This window comes from Eubalaena glacialis, chromosome 9, assembly GCF_028564815.1.
Source record: "Eubalaena glacialis isolate mEubGla1 chromosome 9, mEubGla1.1.hap2.+ XY, whole genome shotgun sequence".
NCBI classification, from domain to species: domain Eukaryota; kingdom Metazoa; phylum Chordata; class Mammalia; order Artiodactyla; family Balaenidae; genus Eubalaena; species Eubalaena glacialis.
The window spans coordinates 87468676-87495623 of NC_083724.1; the positions used below are offsets into that span (position 1 = coordinate 87468676).

The 26948-nt window shown below is 48.5% G+C and overlaps 1 protein-coding gene across 4 annotated transcripts in view; it reads left to right on the plus strand.

The window, feature by feature from the left end:
- Positions 1-26948, plus strand: part of DAPK1 (death associated protein kinase 1) — a 206723-nt gene that overhangs the window by 157099 nt on the left and 22676 nt on the right. For all 4 annotated transcript variants that reach the window (XM_061200572.1, XM_061200574.1, XM_061200573.1 and 1 more), the window contains 3 exons: positions 3297-3395; positions 10181-10258; positions 23764-23986. In XM_061200572.1, the coding sequence (XP_061056555.1) occupies positions 3297-3395; positions 10181-10258; positions 23764-23986 (400 nt within the window). The remainder of the gene's footprint in view (positions 1-3296; positions 3396-10180; positions 10259-23763; positions 23987-26948) is intronic.

A 26948-nucleotide genomic window follows, 5' to 3' on the forward strand; every position in this document is an offset into this window, starting at 1 on the left:
TCATTACCAAATATGACAGAACAGTTGGATATTCATGTGGTTTCAGCCCTGTAACTGTATGAAAGGCAAGCACTATTCTGTTACGATTATGTTAAAAACAAAGTCCAAGTAGAATTAATTTTTTAATTGCAGAAAATGTTTGTTTATAAATGGTAGACATGATACCAGCAGAATTTTATTATGATTTGTTTAAGGTAAAAAGAATTAATATCTGAAACAACTGGAAAATGATACTTCTATCAAAAAAAATAGTCCTCTTGCATATTATGTGATTAATTCTAATGGGAATTGAAATTGGTAATCTTCATATTCTGGAAATATGAAAAGCCAATATACTAGGTCTTATCCATTAGCTGCTGGTTGCTTTCTTAGTTTATCCTATTCTAACCTTGCCAAGTCAGTTATATAAGTGGCTTAAGGAGGAAACTAAATGTAATATTAAGCAGCATCAAGACCTTGGCTTTCCTTCCAGGAGTCTTTAAATGAATAAAAAGCAGCTTTAGGAACCTCGTGGCACTCATTTGAATACCTTTGACTTGGCCATTGTACACTGCGACTTTGTGGGTCTCACGCCTTCTTCAGAAGGGTTGGTGTCAGCTTGTTTTCCTGTTCATTTTTTCGCTGTTTATTTTAGGAAACATGATTGGGGCTGTAGAGGAGCTTAAAAGATGCACAGAAAAGTAAGAGAAAGGCATTATTTCTCCAGAAAGCACATCTGGCTTTACATGGTCTCACCCCGGTAACCGGCTGTCAGCGTGGACATGGCACAGTGACGGCCCATGTCCCACAGGCAGACTGTCACTCCTTTCCCATGGTGTGTCCTGCCTTTTCCTTACCTGGACTCAATTCCCCCAGAGATAAAAATGGTCATTCAGATCCTACCCCTGTCAGCAGTATGTGACAGGAACTTGTCACTATTTTTGACGCTCATTGCAGTGAAACAGACATGTCTTTGTCTGCATTCTTCTCATGTGAAAATCCGGAGAGTGGCTATTTACTCGGCCACATCGGGAAATGCAGGAGAGGAGAGGAACTAGATGATGCAGAGTGCATGGCCCTTAACCCTTTGTTCCTTTCTGGATTGGCTCTTCTTATCAGCGAAAGTAGAAAAAGCATATCGATACACACGTGTGTGTGCCCGCACACACACACAGATGCGCACACACATCCAGGAGCCTGCAAGAGAATTCCGTGCCTGCCAAGCATTGATGAATGCCCTTCTGTGACAACACTGTGCCAGGCGCGGGTGGGGAGTAGGGGTAGGCAGGGTATGGACATCAGGGAATGGTTCTTGCTCTCAGGCTGCTTTTGGACAGACACACAGACATTTCAATATAACAGCATCTCATACTGCAATCACTGCTGTGATAGAGGTACAGGTGCTCCAGAAACATGGACATCTGGACATTAAAGAAACCGGGAAAAGCTTTTCAGAGGTGATCATTTTAAATGAGTAGGACTTGGACAGATGAAGAAGAGGGGAAAGCATATTTCAAGAAGAGGAGGGAGGCAGCTAGAAAGGGGCACTGAATCCAGATGGTGAAAGACCTTGAATGTAATGCTAAGGAGTTTGGGTTTTGTTCGTCAATCATTGGGGGCCATCAAAAGTGTAAACTCTCCTAGTCCCTATTATTCATCACACGTCTCTTCATTGACCTTCTTCCCTTCTATAAAACTATGCATCCTGTAACCAGACTATCTTCCTTACACAGAAATCCAAACCCTTCCTCCAGGTCTTCCACACCTCCTCCTTTCCTTCTCACTTTAACTCTAGGGTATTTGAAAGCTTCGTATCTGCTTTCTAAATCACTCTAGAAGCTAACAGTAAACAAAACATAAATATGCACATACATTGCAGCGTTATTTATAATCGCAAGAAATGGAACCACCTTAAGTGTCCATCCTCAGCAGGCTGGCTAAATGAGTTATGATATAGCCGTATATTGAATATTATTCAGGTATCTGAAAGAATGTAATAGATTTCCTTATAGACATGAAAAATTATTCACAATCTATTGTTAGGTGAAAAGAGCAAGGGACAGAATAGAAGGTGGAGTGTGATTAATGTCTTGGCTTTTCAGATTATTTCTCTCCATTTATGGATTCATAGAGAAAAGCCTGGAAGGTTTGAGTAGGGCTAGTTCTGAGTAGGGGAACTTGGGGGAGGGAGAGGGGGAGGGAGGCTTCATTTTTCTACCATATATCCTTCTGTGTTGTTTGGATATTCTACCCGAGCATGTGTTAACTTCCTAACAGAAACCTGTATTTGCACATAAACAGCATAAAGCAGAGACACCCAGACTTGCTCAGTTCATAACTTCCATAGTGTCTTAGTAATCTTTTTAATGGCTCCCCCAGAGCAAAAGAAATACCTAAAGTTCTGTTTATTAAGTCGTTCAATCCAAACAACCTAGTATTTATGTCCTAACAACTTAGTAGCTGTGGGAATAAATGATCAACATAAATTGAAAGAAAACTATTTTTATTTCATTCTTAATTAACCCCAGTTGTATATTAATGGGATGTGTATGCTTGTTGGGCACCTCATAACTCCTCAAACCTTGGACTCAGAGTGGACACCACCACCCTTATATCCTGTTCTACGTGGATTTTCTCAAGATATTTGCCTCTTATCACAGCAGCGACCAACCCCCTGCTGTGCATACATGATGTCATTGAAAGGAAGGCAGTACCAGCTACTTTGAGACTTTGAACTACCTGGAGCTACCAGTTTCCCTGGTGTCTGAACCTGCTGGTTCCATCAAAAATTTTAAATGTTCCTCAGCACCCCATGAATTCACTGTAGTGCCTCCAGATGCCTTGGGTTTGGGAACCCATAGGCATAAAAAAATGGTGGGTATGGCCTTAGAATTTCACCTCATTAGAGTGTCTTCAGTGGCTGTGCTTCCATGCCTTTTTCCTTTGCTGTATCTAAATTTGAACTGTGGTGCAGATCTTTCCGGAACTTTGGGGCCCTTGAGCCCTGACTCATGCCTCCTTTCTGCTGGCGCAGCAGGAGACTTAATTTAGTTATCTTATGATAAGCCTCCCACTCTTTCAGCCTTTGAAGTTTTATTTTAAAGTTACTCTTTTAACTGAGAAATACTTGAAAATGTTTTGCTTGGCTTGCCTCCCCAAGGAGATGGCAAGTTTCTGGAGAAGGGAGACCTCGCCTCCTATTTCTTCTTGGAAGATCCCAGATCCCTACACAATGATGGCCCTGTGAGGTCACTCCATAAATGTCATCCCCAGCAGCAGCCGTGAGGACTCTCCTGGGTCTTTCTTGTCTCTTCCAGTATGGACGGACGCCTCTGCACCTTGCAGCCAACAATGGGATTCTGGACGTGGTCCGCTACCTCTGTCTGACGGGCGCCAACGTGGAGGCGCTGACTTCGGTGAGTAGCCCTCTGGCAGGAGAAAGCAACTGCAAACCCCTCAGGCCTCGAGGGCACAAGGGGAAAGGTATTGCTTGGCAACTGCACTCCAGAGCAGACAGGCCGCCGTTAAGCTTCAGCTCCTCCACTGCAGTTACATAAACATTTGCCCACACAAACCCGGGGTAAGAGCCCGATAATGCCTCATCCTCTTCTTCCACCAGGTCTGCACCGCCAGGAACACCTGCTGTTTCCCACTGGCCTTTTCGTTTCCTGTGTTACACAACAGGCCTTTGTGTTTTCTATTAGATTGTGTGTTTATCTTTTCTAAACGTGCCCCCTCCTTTCAGGGAGGGAGGAGGAAGGCCCCCCAGCGTGGGGGGAACAGGTGACAAGAGCTGTTCTCTCTTTCTTAAAAAGTCCAGCTTTGCTCTTAGGCCCACGACATATTTTAAAATGAGATTTCTTTAAATCTCATTTCTTTAAGTGTCTCGCTCCTGACATTCCCCGTTCCAGACCTGGTACCTCCCTGCAGAAGAAACCCTTTGATTCACATTTCAAGAAATACCAAAGAGGAAAAATATGTCCGCTAAGAGAGAAGGTTGCTGTTTTACTGCTGCAGTGAAACATTATCATTTGAGTTGTCTCTGGCCCAACAGTGGATTGAGTCTCCATTTGCTCATGTGGGAGATTCCTAAAACTCACTAGAACTTTGCTGACATAAAGTGTTTCTCTAAGGAGACCCATCGGAGTCTTGAAATATGGTGACCAACCTTGGGAAAATCAGGGCTCTGAGGCTGGAGAGTCATACAGGGGTTGGCAAACTATGGATCATGGGCCAAATTCAGCCTGCTGCCTGCTTCTTTTAATAAAGTTTTACTGGGACACAGCCACGCCCATTGTTTACACATTGTCTGTGCCCATTTTCACTCTACAAGGGCAGACGAGCAATTGCAACAGAGACCCTATGGTCCTCAGAGCCCCAGATATCTGCTACCTGGCCCTTGACAGAAAATGGGTACTGGCTCTTGGCCTAGGACATTGCCTCCCTGGCTGCGCTAATGTGACAAGGATGTGATTCCCTCCCCACAAGCAGTGGGTCTGTTCTCTGCAGTGTTGAGCCCCGAGCTGGGCTCTTCTGCAGGCCCAGTGCTTACCAGCGCTCTACCTGGGATTGTCCCTTCTTAGGGCACCTCCTCGCCCATCACAAGCCCACCTGCCGCCGTGCAATGACCTGATGTGCCATTATCAAACCCTGACCATCCATGTCTCGGCACTCAGTCCAGCTACTCCACGATAGAGCACTGATGTACATTTTGATGGGGAGAAGTATGTTTTTGTTACAGATGTTGCCTCATAAAAAGTAAACTGTCGAGGACGGCTGTGAAGATGCCAGCAGCTGCTCCTGCCCACCCGGCAGTGTGGGCTGGGACCTCTCAAATGTGTGACCTTCGGCCTCTGCTGGGTCCTTGGGCTGCCCCCTGACCACTGTGAGCCCGTGGTCATCTCCCCTGGCCTTTGGCCTCCCCCTCAAGAGGCCCTCGGGTGTAACTCCTGCTCCCCACCCTTCCCAGCTCACTGCAGACGCTCCTCCCTGGTCCCTACGAGTCCACCTCATGGGGCCTCAGTCGTTTATTCATTCAGCAGATACTGAGCATACACTGCGCACCGGGCACAGAACAGGGAACACAGAGGGGCAAGTCAGGCAAGCTGCCCCTCCCTCGGGAAACTTCTAGTCTAATGGGAGAGAGTCAGACCCAGGGGTCACAGCAGTAAGTATACAGCTACTGGATGGGACCCGGGAGAATTAAGAGCCAGAGTCCCCAGGGACGTTTCCAGGGGGGTCAGGAGCACTCCGCAGGGAGAGTGGAGAGAGAAGGAAGGCCCCAGCCCGGCGGAGCTGGAGCACGGCCCGGACTGGCCCGGCCGAGGTGGGGTTTGGTGGGGCTGGATGTGCATGGCCCCCCCAGCAGGCATGGTGGAGACGGGGGTCTCCTAGGGCAGGGAAGCAACGTGGGCTCCACGCAGGGTGCGGGTCATCACAGAGGCGCCATGCTGCGGGCTGAGGCCGGCTCCATGGAAGGACAGCTTGCTGCCTGTGTCGTACTAGACTTTCTAGTAGCCACATCTGACAAGGAAAAAGAAACAGAGGAAATTCATTTCACTAATGTATTTTAATATGTTCAAAGTAACATATAAAGTAATGTATTTTGCCCAATAACGTGCAAAATATTATCATTTTGACTTGTAATCAGTATTTATAAATTATTGAGATACTTCCAGTTCTTTGATTGAAGTCTTCGAAATCTGGGTACGTTTTATACCCACAGCACATCTTAGCTCGGCCACGTTTCCAGCCCCGCGGAGCCGCTTGTGGGCTGGGCTGCCGCCTTATTGGACGGCACAGCCCAGCCCTCTTCGTGGGCCAGCTTTTCCCCTCTACCTGACCGCAGGGTTCTTCCCATCGGGCACCACCTCCTTCGACCCTACAGCGCCTCTAGCTGTTACCCTCCCTCTCCCAGTCTGTCCTCAGCCGGGATAACTGAGAAGAGTCTTCTGAAGGTCCGATCCTCTTTTTCCTTCCCTCCCACCTCTCCTCCGCCCACCACAGTTTGTCCTCGACTCCCGGAGTTCCCTCGACTCTGCAGAAGCCCCAGTCACCTCGCCTTCAAAACTTTTTTATTGTAAAATAAAACAGATTTTTTTTAAGGAAAGGACATGAGCAAAAGTAAAACTTGGTGGATTTGACAAACACCTTTGTAACCCCACTAAGGTCAAGAGGTAGAATTTTCGAGGCCACCCCAGAAACCCCCGGTGGCCTGTCCCAGCTGCAGCTCACCCCCGCCCCTGCCCCCACTGGAAGCCCCACTCTGACTTTTGTTGTACTATAATCACTTCCTTCCTTATCTTTCTTTGTTGTCTTTCTCACCTAAGTGCCAGTAGTTGTCTAGTTATCTCTCCAGGACGTGGCACTGCCTTGACACTCTCTCCGGCCTTGGATAAGGAAATCCTACTTGCCCCTGCTTCCCCTCCCATCTCTGCTGCCCTCCTCCAGCTCCAAGTCTTCTTGCTGCTGTTCCACCCCCCTGGCCGGCTGCCCTCCCGCTCTCCGCCCCCTGCTCCTCTCACCAGCCCCAGGGCTGCAGCTGCACCTGAAAACTCAGGTCCACATCCTGGTCTCCGTCCCCACTTGTCCCCTGAGCACTGTGCTGGGACCCAGCCTGGTGGACACTCTGGAAGGCCCCCCGCCTCCACGCTGCATCCTCTCCCTCCGGGTCTGCTCTCCTCCCTCAGTGTCTGCCCTTTGCAAAAGCCTTCTGCGTACATCCAATCGTCTGGTCCAGGAAACGTGAATGCTCTCTTCCCTGGCATCACGCTGGTGGCCACATCCTGGATTCTTCTCGAACTCACAGCTCTTCGTCCTCTGCCTCCACTTGGTTAAAATCTCACTGTGTATTTCCCCCAGGACCAGCTCTGCCTCAGAACTGGTCCCTCACCTGTAGCCTCATGGCCCTCCTGACAGTTCCGACCCAGCACCACATTTATCATTCTGGAAAAGCCAGTCTGCAGTGGGGTCCAGTTGCAAATCATCCCGGGGCTCCGTTGCCTTCAGGATGTGCCCTCCATGACCTGGTCCCTGTCCACTGGCCACCTCACTCTTCACCTTGCACCCCCTTGGCTATACCAAACTGAGTGGGACTATTTGCAGGTCCTAGGACCTCGCTCATTCCCACCTCATCCAGTTGGCACATGCTGTTCCTTCCCTCTGGAGCCTCCTCTGTTTCCAGCCCCACCCCTTGCACATAGTGCCCCCACGTACACACACATACCCCTGCCATGAGGCAATAAGACATGCTTCTGCCTTCACAGGGAGAGCCTTTCAGTGCCTAGTGGGCACCCAGGCACATAGTAGTGCATGATATTGGTGTCAGGAAGATTCCAGAACACCACTCCTTGTCATCTTCCAGTATTCAACTGGAACCCCGGGATGCCTCCTCTTTCCCAGTCCCCTTCAGTGGGTGTGATTTGCCCCCTTTCTTGCTCTGTTGGAATTGACCACTGATTTTCCCATGAGGCTGTGAGCCCTTGGCCATGATCACATGTAACTTGTCCTGGTCTCCTAACTGGTGTCCCTGCTCCCATCCTGCCCTGTCCACAGTCTGTTCCTCACACAGCAGCCTGCCTGACCGTGTGCAGACATATGTCAGATCATGTCCCTCATCTGTTCAGAGCTTCCTTCAGGGTAAAAGTCCTTGTGATGGGGATGTCCCTAAAGATCCACATTGCCTCCCTGTCCCCATGTCTTTCTCCTCCTCCTCCCCTTGCTCCACCTGCACCAGTCACATGAGCTTCCTTGATATTTTTCAAACATGAGAGTCATCCTGCTGCCTCAGGGCCTTTGCACTTGCTGTTCTTTGCAAGACTTCCTCAGCTATCCAAATGTCTTGCTCCCTCACCTCCTTCAGGTTTTGACTCAAATATTACCTTCTCAGTGAGACCTCCCAGACCACTGTGTGTGACAAGCAGGGCAGTGAGTGCTAGGATCGCTCGTGGGCCAGCTGCAGAGCTGGCAACTTGCTCAGGGGTGCATGGTAGCACAGGGCCAGTATGAAGAGATCCAGCTCCTACCCTTTTCCCTCTTGGACAGAAAGTCAGGGAGTTTTGGGACACTCTCAGCTCTTTTTTTTTTTTGATGATTACTGCTGCTTGCTTTTTCTGTGCCCGGTACTTTGTTGGTTCTTTCCATTTGGTTTTCTCTAATCTGCTCAAGAACCTATGCAGTCAGGATGTCATTTTTCATGCTGTAGATGAAGAAACCCAGGCTTCGGGAGGCCTAGTAACTGACCACACAGTTGGGGAGGGGCAGAATCCGGGCTTAAACCTGGGTCCTTCTCACTCCAAAGTTCAAACTCTTTCTACTACACTGGCAGACATTTCTTTTGGAAGCCCAAACAGTGTCCTTTAGAGCAACATGTTTTGCAAACTGTGAAATGCTGTGGAAATGTAAGGAATTGTTATTGATGGCTGTTTTCCTGACATTTGAGAGACTTAACAGTGGAGAGTAACTTTGCCAGTGAACATCCTCTGTCTGTGTGCTATGCAGATCTGAGGTCTTCAAGAGAAATTCATGGCCAGTCACACCAGAGAACAGAAAATTTAAGTCGAGGCTCAGATTTCTTCCAACTAAGGCAATGGTCCCAAAACTTTACTGCACAATAGAATCACCTGGGAGGGCTTTTGAACCCTGGTGATGTCCAGATCGCACCCCAGAGAGGTAGAAGCAGAGCATACGGGTGGGAGCCCGGCAGCAGGAGTTCTTAAAGACCCTGGTCATTCCAATGTGCTGTGAGATTTGGGAACTAAGGCCTGTTCTTATCGTGTCAGGAAGGATCTAGACAGTTCGGCATGCATCCCTGGTTTGGATGTGGTGCCTGACAAATTACCTAATTCACCCCAAAGCAAACCAGAAGCTTTCGTCTGCCCGTTGGAGCCATTTCAGGACTTGAGGGGGGCAGAGAGAGGTGGGTGGCATGACTGTAAAGCACGCCTCCTCCGGAGTGCCCACCTGAGTTTTGACCACAGCCTATGGCTGTGGTTCTCAGCTGGGCAGTTTCACCCCCCAGGGGACGTTTGGCAATGTCCAGAAACACGGGGTTGTCACAACTGGTGGAAGGAGGATGCTACTGGTGTCTAGTGATGGAGGCCAAGGCGCTGCTAGCCATCCCACAGCGCACGGGACAGCATTCCACAGCAGAGAGTCGTCCTGGCCAAAATGTCGGTAGTGCCGATGCTGAGAAAAGCTGATCTAACGGCAGGGATTGTGACCTGGGTTGAGAGATTGGCAGGTGTGCTGTCAGTCAGATGCGGGCATTCCCCCAGCCTCCCCGGGGAATAGAACTTTAACTGTCACTGATGAACACTGAGAGATGGGCCAAAGGCCCCTTAGTCTTCTTATTTTAAAAAATATTGCTTTTATTTCTTTTGAAGTTGCCTCTCATCTTTTCTACTTTTAAATTTGTAATAATTCCTAAAACTGCAGCAGAAAGATCCATCAGCCTCGGTTCCCTCCTCGGTAGTGCGCGAACAGCCGGCGTTCCTGCCGCCTTGGAGTGGCTCTGAGGTTACTGCACACAACGCACTGAGATTATTAGGAGGCGCTCAATAAATGTTAGCCATCATCGTGCATGTTCACGGCCTGGAAACAGAAAGGAATTCGTTCAGTGTGAAACTGCAGCCCTGTGAAAATTCTCTAACTAAAAAGCAAACACCAAAGTGCTGTGGACCCTTATTTCCTCCTTTTATGTTCACCGAAAATCTTCAGATCAAAATTGTAAAACTCAGCCTTTTCTTTGAAACGCACAGTAATTACCAGTAACTAGCTTGATAGGAGTGCTGCAGATTGTCCAAGGAAGGATTTTAAGACGTTAGCTTCCACTAACTAGAATTTGCCAGCAAATGACAGTCTTTATCGTTGGCCTAACTGAAGAGAGGAGGCTCAGGATGCAGGGTAATCTGCCCGCTGACGAGGCGCCCGGTTTGATTAAAGCCTGTGGGCCTGAGACGTCTCGCCATTGGACCTCAAAGCACCGATGCATGGTTTTTTCTACTTCTTATCTTCCTTTTTTTGGACAATCAAGTGAAATAAGGATTCCACAGAAAGGGAAATAATCCAGGACATGGTGTTTTGTCCACCTTATTTGCTTCTGATTCTTGTCACACTGTTTCTGCCTCAGATGGCAGTATTGGTGTATGGAAAACACAGCCCTCTGTTGTGAAGGAAAATACTAATCGTTTTTCTCCAACAGGATGGAAAGACAGCAGAAGATCTTGCTAAATCGGAACAGCATGAACACGTAGCAGGTCTCCTCACAAGACTCCGAAAGGTGAGAAATTGTGGTCTGAAATGCTCTGTTTTTATGTGAAAGATTCTGTTTTGTTTTGTCCCTTGTAAACTATAAGGATGAACAAAAGAGGCTTTGGACACACCAAAAGGCACTGGTCCTGTGCTGTGGTTTGCATATCGATTTGCATAAACACATTGGCTACCTCTCTGATTTCTTCTTCTGTATCGAGACTTGGAAATCATTGGCCTCTTTGCAGTCACTATGCCTGGTCTCCCTCCTCCTACCCGCTTTGTAATACCTGCCCCCTCCCCACTGTGAAGTAGAGGGGAAATGAGAAAGCTGACTCTGCTTCTTTCTTTCTTAATGTTTTGAGCTCCAAGATATCACTTGTGCTCTAGTTTATCAAACATTGTTGCTCTAAGGTTTGAGGAAACATGACAAAAATAAGTAAATGCAGGTGTACCTTTCCAGCCCTCATCATAGCAGTATGTACTGAGAGACTTCAAAATAGTCACACCCTTTAGGCTAGGGATTCTATGTCTGTGACTCTATCCTGAAGAAATGGAAGAAACGCAGAGAAAAAAGTTCTATGCACAAAGATGTCCATTGCAGTGTTATTTATAATACAGTAATAAAAATTGGAAACATTGAATGACCAACAATGAAGTCTAGTAAATTGACAGAAGCTATAAAATAGAGTGGTTTGGGGCCGTGAAAATGTTTTTGAAGAGGTTGTAGTAACAGGAGTTTATTGCTTAGGATGTTCCTGGGCTTCAAAGCAGAAGATAAATTATGTGCACATTATAATCTTAGCTATGTCTTTTTAAAATGCATGGAAAGAAAAGGGTAACAGTGGTGTCTTTGGATTTTGCTTTTTTAATTAACACTCTTCTTTAAACATTACTGTATTTTTTCCAAATTTCCTATAATAATCATGTAATAATTTTTCAAAAAACAAACTTTATAGAAATAAAAAAAATTACTCAGTTAAGTGCTCATTGAAAAGGTATTGTCCAGAATAAACTTGGGGAATCCTACAAAGATCCTGCCATATAAATTGAAAAGTGCCTGGGGGAGGGATTATAATGTCTTATAATCACAGTAACTTTCACAGCTACTGAAAGTTTGAATTTTCATAGTGGTCCCCTGGTCCCCTGGTCCTGGTTGAGGGGGGAGTGAGAAGGGACACATACGTAGGTTGGAATGATTTCTTCCCCAGTGCTCGGAGTTGACCTGGGGAAGATAATTCATTTTCACACCTTTGTGCTTTGGATCCTGTGAACTGATAAACACTGAGATCCCCCAGGCCACTGCAGGGGTTCAGTCTCCCCTTTGATCTAGAGGTTCTGGAAAGAGATCCCTCCTTATTCACACGTTCTTACAGGAAAGACTTAAATTAACTCTGGGCTTCGAATTCTCCTACTCTGTACCACCACAGACTGTCTCATTGTGAGGGAGAATTTGAACTAGAAAAACAAGGGAAAACTGTTTGTTTACAGGCAAAACAAGGGGGGCGCGGGGGAGCCTATGAGTCTGTCAGCAAATCAATAATGAACTTTCACATAAAATCTCCTAATCTTAAAATTCACTTTATTTGAAGCTATATTCAGCCAAATGAAACACAACTTCAGGCTACCGGTTTGCAACCTCTGACTTTTGCTGTATTTTATAGTAGGGAGCCCCACATTTGAGTGTGTGTGGAGTCTTACGTTCATAGACAAATTGTCACAATGTAAGAGCTGTTTTAAATTGATTCCCCTTTATAGTATTCATCCATAGTGGAAAGAAACTGAAGCAAAATCTGGCCTTTCCACAGGCTGGATGAGCACACATTTTTACGGTTAATTATTTAGCCTCTAGTATGGTCCACTGGTAGAAAGAAACACTTTATTAGGCTTAACACCTTAGCAAGTATATAAACATGCTGAGTCAGGTATTCTCAGGTTTCCCAAATTCCACAGAGTGGGATTTTAACCCACCTGCCACTCCCGGCGCCATCGTCCTGATCTGAGCCCCAGCATTGTCCTTGCGGGTGTTTTGTGGGCTCAGCTGGCACACGGGGAGCCCCCTCACAAGTGTAGCACTCTGGACAATCCCATTGCCACATACTTTCTTGGAGTGCTGTTCACCATCTCAGAAACTCTTGTAATACAGCAGTGACCCAGGAGAAGGTGCAGTCTATTCATCTTTAAGCAAAAATCAACTGCAAACCACGATCTTCAGTGGTCTGAGGGTCACCCTTGGCCGAGGGATGAGGCTTTCCCTTGGACTGTGCTGTGTTTTACTGCCCATCTACCCCTTAGGAAGATCCTTCCTTTTATTTAAAAACAGATTGCTACGCTGGGTGCAAACCCAGATGTCTATTATGGCAGGTTGGAAACAACGGATAAATGCCCAGAAAAAAGACAGGAAGGAGAGCACCCAACATGATAGCTGAGGTTGGGTGTATTGGATGGGTGTAATATGTTTTGACTACTTTTATAATTAGGAATATATATAGGAGGTGCAGCTCCACGCATCTCAGGGAAGGGTGGCTGTTTCCAGACCAGAATTTTGAATTCCGGGTGGCGTGGGTTCTTGCCTGGTCCCAGTTCGGCTTTCCCTTTTTTTTTTTCTTCCATTAATTTGCACTTTGTTTTTTGGTGTCTAGATTTTTTTAAGAGGGAATATTACAACGTTTAGTATTTTACCATTATCCTGTGGTTTTTGTAAGGAGACAAAGTCATTTCAATGCCTGTGAATATAGTACATCATCCCTGTTAGAGCCCAAAATCTACCTAAAGGTTCCCCTCTCATCTTTGCTTTGAGAGGCAAAATGTGGGGTAAAGGCTGAGAGCACAGACTCAGGAGTCCCCACTCTGACATCTAGCTGGATGAACTAGCCAACTGTTTAACAGCCCTGGGCCTCACTTTCCCTGTTTGTTAAATGGGCTGAATATAGTGCTACTCACGGGATGGTGATGAGGGTCGGATGGGTGATGTAAATGATGTCCTTAGGGCAGTGCCTGCACACAGTAAGCACCATGTGTTTGCCACAGTCGGCATCCTTGCTTGCATCCTGTGGACCGCTCTCTGAGTCCCGGGGAAACATGGAGGTTTCCGTGGAGGCTCCTCTTGTGAGGCTCCACCCCACCCCCGGGAGCAGATGTTGGGGTGTCAGCAATAGCAAATGTGGCAGGGTACACTTGAGAGTCATTTTTAGTAACAGCCACCATTTACTCCTCGGTATGTGTGGCAGCACTGTAATTTTACATCCCTGAGATGGGGACGTTCCTGCAGGAAACCTGGGCTCCACAAGGTTAAGCAACATACTAATTAGTGCAGAGCATAGATCCAGACCAAAACAGAAATACCTGCTTTCAGGGCTCGATCAGGGGCTCAGGGCTTCTTCGGTGCTGATTCCTCGCCAGCCAGGGATGGTCCTTTCCCCCAGCGAGCTCACGTGCTTTGTGGCAGGCATGGGTCGCCTTCCGCGGGGTCACCCAGAGCCCCATTCCCTTCAGCAGAGTTTTCCCCAACTCTGTGTTCAGCGAGACGTGCGTTTTCACTTGCCTTTGTCATTCCCTCAAACGGCTCTAGACCTCAGCTTTCTGAGTCGCCAGAAAGGGAGGAGTTGGCTGCCAAGCATTTCTAACCACCCTCTATCTTTTTTTTTTTTTTAAATAAATCCAAAAAATAAATAACTGCTTGGGATTTGGGGACACCCAGCACTGGAACCTGATTCTTGAAAATGATCGCGATGTCCCAGTGCATCCCTGGAGAATGCATCGCAGAGGACTTGTGGGCGGTTGCCTCAAGGAGCAGGCTCTACCTGCAGAGAAAGCCAAGAAAGTAGATTTATGTGCAATCATAACCGGAATCGTCTGCAGGAAGAGACTGTCCACAACCCGGTACAATGGGTGAGGGGAACGGGAAGAGGGTAACTTATACTTAGGGGCATCTTATCACCATTTCCTTTCAATGTCATTGTCTCCTCCATATGTGCCAGTGTTTCTCACCAGGGTGTTATCAGCATCAGCATGTTGGGTGGGTGGAACTTCCTGTCCTTGGAGGATGCGAGGACCCCCAAGCGTCTAATGTCTAAGGTATTCCCTCCCCCATTCATTGTGGAAACCAAAAAAACTGCCTCTACACCTTTCCTAACACCCCTTAGGGTGTTGCCACCCTCAGTCCTACCCCCCCCCCATGTGGATCCTAAGCACAGTCATGGGGAGAAGTCTGCGTCTGGGACAGCAGGGAGTTGGCCTTAAATTGCCTTGCTATGCCATTTGGTTTCTAAGGGCCAAATTAGCAACAGAAATGTTCCCTGTGTTTTCACCTTTAATCAGTTGGCAAGGCTAGGAACGTATTTTTAAACATTTGTTAGGAGTAAGCCACGGAGTTTTCTCTTCCGGAAATAGAACCAAAGTCATCTTGTTCTTCTGCCTGATCCAGGTGTTGGTATGTCCCAGGGTTTCATCTGTTCACTCTTAACCTCCTCCCAGTGGGTAGTGTCATCTTTGCCTTTGACTTCAACTGTTGACACATACTGAGGACTTTCCAACCCTCCCTCCATTCCTCATCTCCTTCTAGAAGCCCACACCTGCGTGTCCATAGATCTTTTTTTTTTTTTAATTTATTTATTTTTGGCTGTATTGGGTCTTCGTTGCTGCATGTGGGCTTTCTCTAGTTGTGGTGAGCGGGGGCTACTCTTTGTTGCGGTGCACGGGCTTCTCATTGCTGTGGCTTCTCTTGTTGCGGAGCGCGGGCTCTAGGCATGCAGGCTTCAGTAGTTGTGGCACGCGGGCTCTGTAGCTGTGGCTCGCGGGCTCAGTAGTTGTGGCTCGCGGGCTCTAGAGCACAGTCTTAGTAGTTGTGGCGCACGGGCTTAGTTGCTCTGCAGCATGTGGCATCTTCCCGGATCAGGGCTCGAACCCGTGTCCCCTGCATTGGCAGGTGGGTTCTTAACCACTGCACCACCAGGGAAGCCCATGTCCATAGATATTCTGATCTCCATCTGATGATTCACAAACTTGATGTGTTTAAAAGTCTATTCTTCATCTTCCTCTCTAGTCTGTTCTTCCCTAGTGAATGCATGACTCTTTCCAATCACAGAAATCAGAAATTTGGAAAAAAAAAAAAAAAAAAAGTCATCGTGTTGACCAGCACGGGACAGCAGAGGGTGGGCCGGAGGAGACTGAGAGAAGATTTTGATCCTTTGAGCAGGGGGCTGACTTCGGGGAAGTAAGATCCTTGCAGCCAGCACATCTGGGCAGGTGGGGGAAGAGGGCGGCCGAGCTGGGGCTTGTGAGGGTAGGAAGAACACAGTGCATCTTCCCCTCTGATCCAGTTCAACAGGAGATGATTTGGGGGTAGTGGCATGTTGGGGCCCCAGGTAGTGTCTGGGAGAGCCCACCATACACATCTCTCCCCAGCTGCGTGTCCAGTGCCATCACATTCGGGGCTTGAAATCAGCCGTGGTGGTGGTATTTACACCACAGGAATCAGCAAACACTACAGATCAGGCCTTTCCCCCCCTCCCCCCAAGCCCCCTGCAATGAGCTGGTTTTCCAGCACACCATTGCTACGGGGTCTCTGGAGGCTCCCACAATTCCACCTTGCATTGTAGGCACCCCCTTCTTATAAGAAGGAGCTGCACCCTCTACTGTCCCCGGCGCTCACCCCCACTACTAAACAAAGCCCCCTTCAGCCCTCCCAACCTGCCCAAGAACTGTGTTGTTACTTAGCCAAACCACTTCTCCTTCTCCTAGAGAAAGGAGGGGTGCATGTTATGACAGGCGGGGAGGGCTTGCACTTAGATTTTGCATTGGCATCCATTTTTACTATCACTGCAAGGTCCATTCTCATCTGATTTTAAAATACTACTTTCAAGGGGGTTTGGGGAGTTGGCTTATTTTTATTTTGTTTGATTGTCCTTCTAATCAGCTTTTCTGTAAACTGATATTAAAAGTAGTTGCTTTTCCTAAGCCTGAGACTAGACAGTGAAGAAACATGCCCAGGAATATTTTGAAAAATAGGACAAAGTTGGAAGTTTGCCCAGAATTTAAAATTCACCACAAGTAAACTGCATTTGCATAATTAAGAGTTGCTGCTCCCATCCTGCTGGGTCTAATTGCGTCCTGCCACGTGTGGAAAGCCCTGTCATCTCTCCATGCTCTTATCTGGCTTTCCCAGTTTGGAGATGGTCCTCTCTGTCAATCTGCTGATGTTTAGTTACCTTTGCAGGTGAGAAAGTGAAAGCTAAATTGCCAGGGGGCAAAAGGTGCTGGAAGAAAGGAAACTAGAAACCCAAATTAACCAGGCCTTCAAAAAGCAATGCAGTTTCCAAATAATGCAGTTTCCAAATAATACTCGTTTAAAAGATAGTCACAGTATCTACTATAGGCCAAGAACTGTTCTAGGCACCAAAGAGACCACAGCAAACAATAAGAGGCAGGACCAGCCAATAAACAAATAAGAAAATGCCAGATAGGTCAGGGGGTGGCAAACAATGGCCATAGAGCCAAAACCCGCCCATCACCTGTTTTTGTAAATAAAGTTTTATTGGAGCACAGCTACACCCCTCCATTTACTCCTGTCTCTGGCTGGTTTCTAGACACGTACGTGGCAGTCACAACAGAGACCACCTGGTCCTTTACAGAAAGATTTGCTGCCCCCTGGTGTAAGTGTAGGGGATTCAAATGGGGTGAAATGAGAGAAAGCAAGGGGATGGCAGGTGGTGGCTGCTTTCCACTTACTGGTGTGGGGATGCCTCTCTGATGGTGACATTTAAACCAACACCCAAAGCCAAGAAAGAGGAGCCAACCAGAGGAAGGGCTGGGAGAAGGCAGAGGGAATGAGTGAAAAGGGCCTGAGGCAGTAAAGAGTCAGGTGTGGAAAAAAAAAAAAAAAAAAAAAAAAAGAGTCAGGTGTGTTCTAGGAAATAGATCAAAAAGGAGGGGGTGATGGGGTTAGCAACAGAGTTTGAGTGTGGTCTTTGGGGCAGAAAATGATGCCCGAGGAGATCTGATCTGAAAGATAGGCCCCGCTTTACAGATCTTGGTAAGGTGATTGGGTATTGGTCCAAGTGTGTTAAGTAAGTAGGTTAGGAATTTCCCTCTGCTCAGACCGAGAGACCAGATAGAAGGTGGTCTTGGCGGCCAGGTGAGATAGGACAGCTGCTTGGACCAGTGTTGTCCAGGCTCAATTACTTTGTGAGCTTTGGGCAAGAATACAAATGGGAGCTTACTTTCCTGTGTAAATATTTAAAGTATATAGTTAAAGCTAACAGGGAAATATGTGCTCTAGCCTCCCACTTTCACAAACGCACCTTTGTGAGCACCTGGAAGCCCAGGTTCTGGTTTAGGACTCTGATTCCTCGGGGTTCACTGCTGCTTCCCCCCAGCTTCCCAGCCTGCTTGCAAGAGGCCTCACCACGTCCCAGCCACATCCGCCAGCCTCTGGGGGCGAGGGGGACAGGACACGAGAATATTTCAACGCATGAGCCAAGACTTGGGTAACAAAGAACCCTCCACTCCCCCGGGCAGTGTCCCTGCTCACGCTCCCCCGGACCAGCCAGTGAGGACCTGACCAGCCCGGGCACAGGGAGGGTCTTAGAGCTTCTGTTAAATATAGACCACGGATGGACTTTAGTGCTCCCCCTCCAAAGAAATCGATATTCTACCACCTTCTAGAGCTAGCCAAGAGCACACTCCGTACCTTCCTTTGCCCCTCTCCGCATCAAAACCATAGTCTGCATTGGAGAGCACACACTCTTAGGCTGATGCAAGCTGCCTTCCTGGGGACCCCGGTCTGGATGCGCCACCCGTCCCTGCTGCGACATCTAGTGGTGAAAAGTGGAAGCGCATCACCCACCAGGAGGGGAGGGATTTCAGAAACTTCTGTCTCAGACTGCTATATCAAATTCAGTTGTGTTCAGATTCTCCAAAGTTCTTAGTGAGCACGAGGAGGGGTCATCCTCGAGGACGAGGTTAAATTTCTTTAGACAGGAAATCTCGAGTATATCTTGCTTTTCCTTGCCTTTCAAGATAATGGTGGATTCTGGCAGTCTTGATGGAGAGCAGTTTCCTGGCTCATCTTCCCAAGGGCAAGGTGAAGGGTGAATGAGTCCATCCCAGCCCAGGCCAGCAGGTCCTGGTGGAAGGGGAAAGGAAGGGCCAGGAGATGTGCAAAGGCCCTGGGCAGAGAGCAGGAACGTGGGATGGCTTGCAGCCCCTGTACCCCTTTCTTTGGCCTGCGAATTATTTTTCTCACCTGCCCGCCATTCACCTCCACTTGAAAGGTGAGAATGAATGTGTGTTCGTATGATTGTCTGGAATTGAGGACATTGTAAAAGCTGAGCTGTCAGTCCAGTGAAGCAGTATTTTCTTGGACAAAACAAGATTTCTTGAGGACAGTTATTATTGGGGAAACAACATGTGAGCTAGTGATGGGTTCTGAGATGAGCACAACCCCTCCAGATGAAGGCTCAATCTGCAATTTCATTAAAAAAAAAAAAAAACTTGAAGCCTCCCTGGGGCTCCCCGAGAACGTGGAGCCTGTTAACACAGGCCAGCAATCCAACTCATTTGCGTAGAAAAAATGAGGTGCCGAAATGTGTCCTTTGTCCATGCAAATCCAGAGCAGGGGGGCCCCTTCTCATTCTACTTGCCTTTATCGTAGGAATGACTTATAAATCTTACCTTAAATCGGGACCCTGCACTAACTGGGAAGTGTCTTCTGAGTGGGACAAACTGGAAATGGCACTCCTTGGATATTCACAGTGCTTGTAACTCAAGACATCCCCACTTTGAGATTCTGCTCTCGATCTGCAAATTCTTGTTTACCGCTCCCTGCTCCCCACTCCCCTTCTGAGAAACCCACCACCTCCCTTTCACTGACAGCAGTAGTAGAAAAGAGACCTGGTAGTGAATTCTGTCTTTGCCTTGGGCAAGTGCCTTGGCTCCTCTGAGCCTTGGTTTCCACATCTGAAATGGAGAACGACCACATTAACCACAAAGGTTTCTTTGAGGTTTAATAAGGGATGTGAGTGAAAACACAGCATAAGCTGGAAGATACAAACGTGGAAGTTACTGCTGCAGACAGGAAATGCATCTGTCACAACTCCTCCGGGTGTTCATGAAAGAATAATTCATGACCCTTCCGGGGGTACTGCAGTGGGCGTGTAGCAGAGGAAAGAGACTGGCTCAACCCCAACTTCAGCAAAGACAAGTGGGGATTTATAGCCAAGGAGCAAGGGTGTGGGGGTCAGTGGGTGGAAAATTGCTAAGAGGAAACCCAAAGGCTGGGAGGCTTCTTGCTGGATTGACTGCTTTGGATTCTCTTATTAGATGGTCAGCCGGTTGTGGTCACAAGAGGAGACAGAGGGGAGGCTCAGGGCAAAACATAGCTTTTTATATCATAGGTCGCAGAGAGACAGGGGTTAGAGCATTGTCACAGAGCTCAGACTCAAGCCAGGGGCAAGCTGCGAGCCCCCGTGGCAAGTGCCTTTACTAGGGATCAGGGTGGGTACATGAGGAAAGGCAGGAAGAGTCGGGGGCAGTGTCACTGGTGCGTTTGAATGTCACGGGGTCACCCTTGGGAGGGTAGGAAGGGGGACTTGTGGCTGAGCCCACCTTGCACACCGGTCGGTGCACCTGGGCCGACACTCACAGCCTGTTTGTGGGGATGTTGAGGCAGTGGGAAAATAGGAAGTTTTAAAGGTTATAATATTCATCAGGATTCTTGCTGAAGGCGTGCCAGGGTGATCAGGTGTCAAGGTTGGACATGAAGAATTTGCTCAGATATCAGGGGTGGGGGATTTTCTGTAAACGTGACCCTGCAGGATTCTTGTTTAACCTGGACTAACCGGACCAAGGTCACAGCCCACTGTCACTGGCTTCTCTTCCCTCTTGCCTCCATTTCTGGGGCTGACCTGGGAAGCAGGCAAACAGATCACCAGCCGCTGCCGGCCCGCCACTGCCCTGCGTGGAATGGCGAGGAGTGAGCGGGGCTCTCAGCCTCAGGCAGCGCTGAGCAAAGTGGAGACATACCGTCTCTCAGCTGCGTGGGGCAAGCCCACCTTGGTTCAGAGCTGCTGCTGGAAGCACGCAGGGTAGCACCTGTGTCCTTCGGTTCCCTCGGTGCAAGTCTGCTCAGAGAGGAAGGGCCTGCGGGGACTCGTGCAGAAGGGACAGAAGTGCCCTCACTCCTTCACACAGGACAGGCATGTTGGCCAAAGCTCACAGTGTCAAGATCAGGAAGGCACGAAACAGAAGGGAGCAGCGAGCGATTCACTGCGCAGTGCGTCCAGACCTAATGACGGGATTGAAGCTGGAAGCAGGTTTTCTGCCTTTGCACTGTGTCAGGAGAAGCAGATACTGGCTTCACACGAAGGAGCTGTGCGTGTTAGGTGGCTGCGTGTCAGGAAATAGGTGGAGAACTTTTTAATTTATTCAGTGAGGCACTCCTAGTGGAAGGGGATGCTCAGAGTTCAGACACTCAGCGTGAGGTGGGTGGAGGTATAGCGGGGGCCTGACTTAAAGGGAAGATAAAGGGCTGGTTTCGGAGATTAAATTAGAATGAGAGATGGTAGATTTGTTTCAGGGGGTCATGGGCTCATCGGCAGCAGTAGATGGCATGGGGGAGAATGCCAGCGCCCCACTTCTTCATGCCTGCTCGGCAGCACCCCAGTGAGTAACTGTCTCAGGATAGAACTTTTCAGCTTCTGTGCTGACTTGGGTAATAATTCAGGGGAATTGCTGGCAAGATACCCCAGCTTTTTCCACCCAATGCAGTGCTTGAGGTTAGAAAAAGAAACCAGATCACTGTCCAAACCATGGTTTCCAACCCTAGCCGACCCAATACTTTATAATGTACATATTGTGATGCCCCTTTACTCTCCCGAAATAAAATTCAAAGATAACAGTGTACCTACACAGGTAATTTTAAAAGATCAATAGAGGGACTTCCCTGGTGGTCCAGTGGTTAAGACTCACGTGCTCCCAATGCAGGGGGCCCAGGTTCAACCCCTGGTCTGGAAACTAGATCCCGCGTGCCACAACTAAGAGCCCGGAGTGCCACAACTAAAGATCCCACATGCCACAACTAAGCCCTGGCACAGCCAAATAAATAAATATTTAAAAAATACAAATAAAATAAAAGATCAATAGAATGCCCTAACTATAATATAACAAAGACATTGAAGGAATATATATAGTATAATAGAATGTGTATGTAAATGCGGAGCACAGGAAAAGAGGAGACATTGTGAAATTGGCAGATACTTGGACCCATCTGCAGAATCACTGAATGTAACACCTACAGATGCCATGGATGTGGGAGGGATAGCAACTCAAATACAGCAGCAACAGGCTGACGTTTCAGAAGTGGGGATCAGAGCTCCTGAAAGATTAGGGAAAAAACCCATGTATATATAATTCCACCAGTGTATAAAATAGTTGCATTCTTGGGAAAGTCACTATGTATTAAACCAAGCCCTCCCAAAACCCTCTGGGTCATATGTAAAATGCAATTAAGTCCTAAGCTCAGATGATCATAAACAAGGTTTTTCTCTTATATAAATGCTCAGCAGACACTCAGAAGTCAGGCAGACTCAAGAGAATTCTTACCGCTCAGGCCATTGTATGTACACGTCAGGACCCCTAGCACCCACCTACGCACCGCCAGCAGCATCCCCCAACGCTGAGAACTAAAGCTGCCACCGTCCATTTCCAAAATGCCAGCTAGGGGACAGTGTTGCCCCTGTTGAGAAAGATGGGTCAGAGTTTACCAAGAGAAAATGGGGGTAGGAACTCAGGAGAGCTGTGTTTATTACTGAGCACGCTCCCGTCCTTGGTCGCTGGTGGAAAAAGTAACGGTGGCTCAGCTGGAAGAGATCAGCAGTAGATCAGCGCCTCCCAGGATTTGGGTCTGGAAGCAGTGGTCCGGCCAGGTCTGAGATCACAATGAAAGGGAAAGGCAGACACTTGCCTCTGAAACACTCTTGCGTGGGTCACCCCTGAGTACATCATTTACACAACACCTCTTTACTGGGCATCCTACCTGTGCCAGGTGCTGGGGATACCATCTCTCCCCTCAAGGTTTGGCCCCTAGTCTAAAGGAGAAGAGTGTCACATGATTACCCTACAGTCTAGTGGGGTGACGATGGAGAGCCACACATGCGCTTGAGCCTGCCTGTGAGGAAACCTCCTGGAGAGGCCACAGCAAGATAGGTCTCCTGGGATGCGTGGAAGTTAACAAGCTAAAGCAGAGGGGATCATCGTGAGTAGGGGAGAAGGGCTTGACCTCAGGCTGCAAGCCACAGCTCTGACAGGCTGTTATTACTGGGTTAGGAGCTGGGAAGCGGGCCGGGTGTGTGAGGCTGGGATGGAGCCAGGTTGGCATGATCAATGCCCCACCACGTAGCCCTTGAGGTGGGTTCTCTGGGGACACAGAGCACCTCACCAACACCATCCCTTCAAAAGCACCCATGTTATATTTGATGTCACACTGTTCGCATGTCTGTGTCCCCCCAAAACTGCGGATCTGGGGCAGGTGTAGACCTTCCTGTTCCAGCACACGGGAGGTCCTCCATAAATGTTTGATGATGAATCTGTGAATTATCCAGGGCTGCGGAGACTCCTGCTTCTCCCCTGTGGGGCTGAGAAAGAAGAAAGCGGAAAGGTTATCATGTCCCCCAGGCCCCTCCCCAGCATTTAGCTTTGTACCTTGTGATGCCCTTCTTGTCATCATCTTGTACCTTCAGAGCGTCGTAAAGGAGCAGGTGACCTGACCAGCCTAACGGGCCTGACCCCGTTTCACTTTTAAACTGACCACTTGGCAGGAATTGCTCCATCCAATTCATTGTGCATCAAAATACAATGGAAGTAGGCAAATCCACTGAGACAGAGCACACTGGTGGTTGCCAGCAGCCGGGCAGAGAGGGGCCTGGGAAGTGACTGCTCATGGGCACAGAGTTTCCTTGTGGGGAGATGAAAATGCTCTGGGACCAGATAGCAGTGTTGGTTGTACAACATTGTACATGCACTAAAAGCCTCTGAATGCTTCACTTTAAAATGGTGAATTGTATGTTTATTTTACATTTAAATTTTTTTAATGCGGTGGGGACAGAACAGACTGTATCTACCACGTGGGTAGAAATTTCAGGTTGGGGTGCAAACTTCCAGTTATAAGTTAAATAAGTCTTGGGGATGTAACGTACAGCATGGTGACTGTACTGCACATTTCAAAGTTGATGAGAATAGATCTTTAAAATTCTCATCACAAGGAAAAAAATTGTTACTATGTGTGGTGATGGATGGTAACTAGACTTACTGTGGTGATAATTTCACAATATATACAAACATCAAGTCATTTACACTGTATACCTGAAACTAATATAATGTTATAGGTCACTTATACCTCAATTTTTTTTAAAAGGCAGAGAAAACTCGCAGACCGGAAGGATGCAGAAGGGGTCCTGAACCATGGGAATCTGCGTGTGCCTTTTGCTCAGGGGCTGCTCTTCTCCTGTGACTAACAGGCCCTCTCTCATCTATATTCAGGACACGCACCGAGGACTCTTCATCCAGCAACTGAGACCCACACAGAACCTGCAGCCGAGAATCAAGCTGAAGCTGTTCGGCCACTCGGGGTCTGGGAAGACCACCCTGGTGGAATCTCTCAAGTGTGGGCTGCTGAGGAGCTTCTTCCGAAGACGCCGGCCCCGGCTCTCCTCCACCAACTCCACCCGGTTCCCACCCTCACCCCTGGCCTCCAAGCCAGCAGGTAGGCACCCCACCAGCCCCTGTCTCTCCACTGGGTACTTCCAAGGTCAAGGTCTGGGAGGAGATGTGGCTTTGTTTGGAGCCCTTGGCCTGAGGCTGACCGGTTCCCGCCGCCTTGGTGGCTTCCAGGTGTGGTCCTCCCGTCTCTTGGCCAGTGAGCGCACCCTGCCCTGGTGCTAGCGAGGAAAGGGCCTCACTGAAATTACAGTCCGCAATCACAAGCGTGCAAAATAACACAATCGTGTTCTGCTCAGGGACTCTGCCCTTGAAGACACAAAGAGCTTGTTTGGACTGACATAGGTTCAAGGTTGCACGGATGGAATATCAGCCCGCAGGACTGGTCCTCTCCCCTTATGCTTTCTTCTTGGAATGCTGCGGGCACATCCTGGAATGCGAGAACACAGAGCCACAAAACTGCGTGCACGGGGAAGCCCGTCCTCGAGTGTCTGGAAGTGGGGTGGTGGCTTTGAAAGCCTCCTTAATGGCTTTTCAGTGAGCCCGTCTGTTCACCTGGACCCTAGTTGGGAAGCCGATTTTGCCGTCTGCCTCCACCTCCCACAGACACAATTATCAACGGATTCACACCCGGAACTCCAGGGTGGCCTGTCCCTCCCCAGGGAGAAACACCTGCAGTGAGCAAGAGGAAGTGGTGCAGTCTAGGGTGTCATTTTTCCTAAACCCACCCTTTTAGAGTGAGGAAATTAAGGTTTTCAAAGATAAGAATAGAGACCTTCAGAGAGTTTCCTAAACAATGTCAATGTTGAAGCTCTGTGCCTCAGACTCACTTTCTGTATATATTACGAAGGTGTCATATCTGTTCCCTAGGATGAAAACAAATGTTTTAAAGTTTGTGTTTCTATGTAATTTCTCTCTCTACGAGGAAGGATGTCTGGGCAGCATTAGCTGGAGTGAGGAACAGCTGACTGAGATCTGCATGCCCCTTTCAACTTCTTCCCTCTGAACACAGTAATAGAATTGAAACTAGGGGAAGAAGTGTAACCAAAATGGATATATAATTAGAATGATTACAATATTGCTAACACGTGTTGCTAAAGCATACTGAGTACTAACTGTGTGCCAGGAGCTGGGCAAAATGTGGTACGTGTGACACCTCATTTAATCCACGTGACAGCCTTATTGGCATTTTTACCACCCTTTTACTGAAGCCTTGAGGGGTCAAGTAGACTGCCCGGAGTCACACAGCTGGCGATTCATGAAGTGTCTGGCTTCTGAGCCAGGGCTTATTAATGATACTTATAACTCCGTCTGACTTGGGGCATATTTGTGCTCATGTTTTCCATTTTCCACTGTAATTTTGCTCAATTTCAGTATGTAAGATAGGTCTACACCTTCTCAGAAGCCAATAGTTTTCCAGGTTTAATGATTAAGTTGAGCCTCTTATGTGTGGGCCAGGCCAGTATTGCTTCAAGGTTCAAAGTGAGCTTCTCTAGCAGTTCCTCGTGTCACCCCTAGAGGGAACCAGCTCTCTCCTGCTGTGGGTTAAGGTCACTCCAATCTGACTCTGGGGGGTGGGGGGCAGGGGCGCAGAGAGACAGAAACAAAGAGCAGAGACAGAGAAAGACAAAGAGATGAGAGCTATCCAGATCTGTGACCTGGAATTTTTGTAAGTCGTATTGGATATGAATTTATGCCTCAGGAGCCCATGGGCTAAACTGAACCAGCCACATATCAAGTGACATCTGGGTTCCCCCGGAGGGAGAATGGCTCAACCCTCACCCCTCAGAAGTAATATCTCCATTCATCTTCCTTCTGGTCAATTTCCCGCATCTGGAAGAATCCAGAAGTAGATTCTTGATAAAATGCAGCTCAGGATGGCTGGATTATCAGCAAATCTCACTGTGTCCTTCAGCCAGGGCTTAGAGAGACTTGGGTCATGGGGCTGACTGACACAAGATTCTCTCGAGGACAACAGGTGCTCTGGACCAGGTGAGCCTCCCCACTACACTCAGCAGAGAGAAAAGTAACTTGAGGCGCTGGGAAATAAGGTCAGAGGTCAGCAGCCTGGTGAGCTGCAGCGTTCTGTGTAGTATGAGGGGAAGGAGAAGCATTGAATTAACTTCCAACGTTTAAAAGTCAAGATGTCTGGACTTCCCTGATGGCACAGCGGTTAAGAATCCACCTGCCAATGCAGGGGACACGGATTCAATCCCTGGTCCGGGAAGATCCCACATGCCGCGGAGCAACTAAGCCCTTGTGCCACAACTACTGAGCCTGCACTCCAGAGCCCACGAGCCACAACTACTGAGCCCTTGAGCTTAGAGCCCGTGTTCCTCAACAAGAGAAGCCACTGCAATGAGAAGCCCGCGTGCAGCAACGAAGACCCAATGCAGCCCAAAATAAATAAATAAATAAAATCAAGAGGTCTCACCTAAAAAGTTGGCTGTTTGGTTTCTTGTAACAAGTTGGTAGCTCTGGCCACACTGGATTCACATTTCCGCCTGGAGCCGGTTAGTGGAGAGGAGGGGCTACCCCATGTAGAGGGGCCCAGCCTCTGCATTTCACCCTGTCTCACACAGCGCCCTAACTCCAGGCGGGAGAGCTCAGGAGCAGACGCCTCCACGCCCGTGTCCGAAGGTTTGCCCTGTGGCAGAAATGACATTTCAGGAGTGCATTGGAGTGTGTGACCCCTGGACTAAGGTCACACCTAGTTCATCCCAGAGCTGTCTGGCCAGAGCCAGGCAGCCTCCCACAGGGCCCGGGCAAGGACGGAAGAGGCCTGCGCTGCTTCATGCCCAGGTGGCCGGTCTGCTCCGAGGGGGTGGGTGAAGTTTCTATCCAGACAACCCCTGCAGGTGACAAGATTCGTCCTCAGTTCATTCTAGTCCTGCCTGAGGCCGGGAAGAGCCAGAAGGCTGTGTCTGCAGGAGGCTCTGGAGCAGGCCCTCCGCCTGCCCTGCCCAGTGCGGGGCGAGCACACCCTGGGCTGAGGGAGCGCAGCAGCC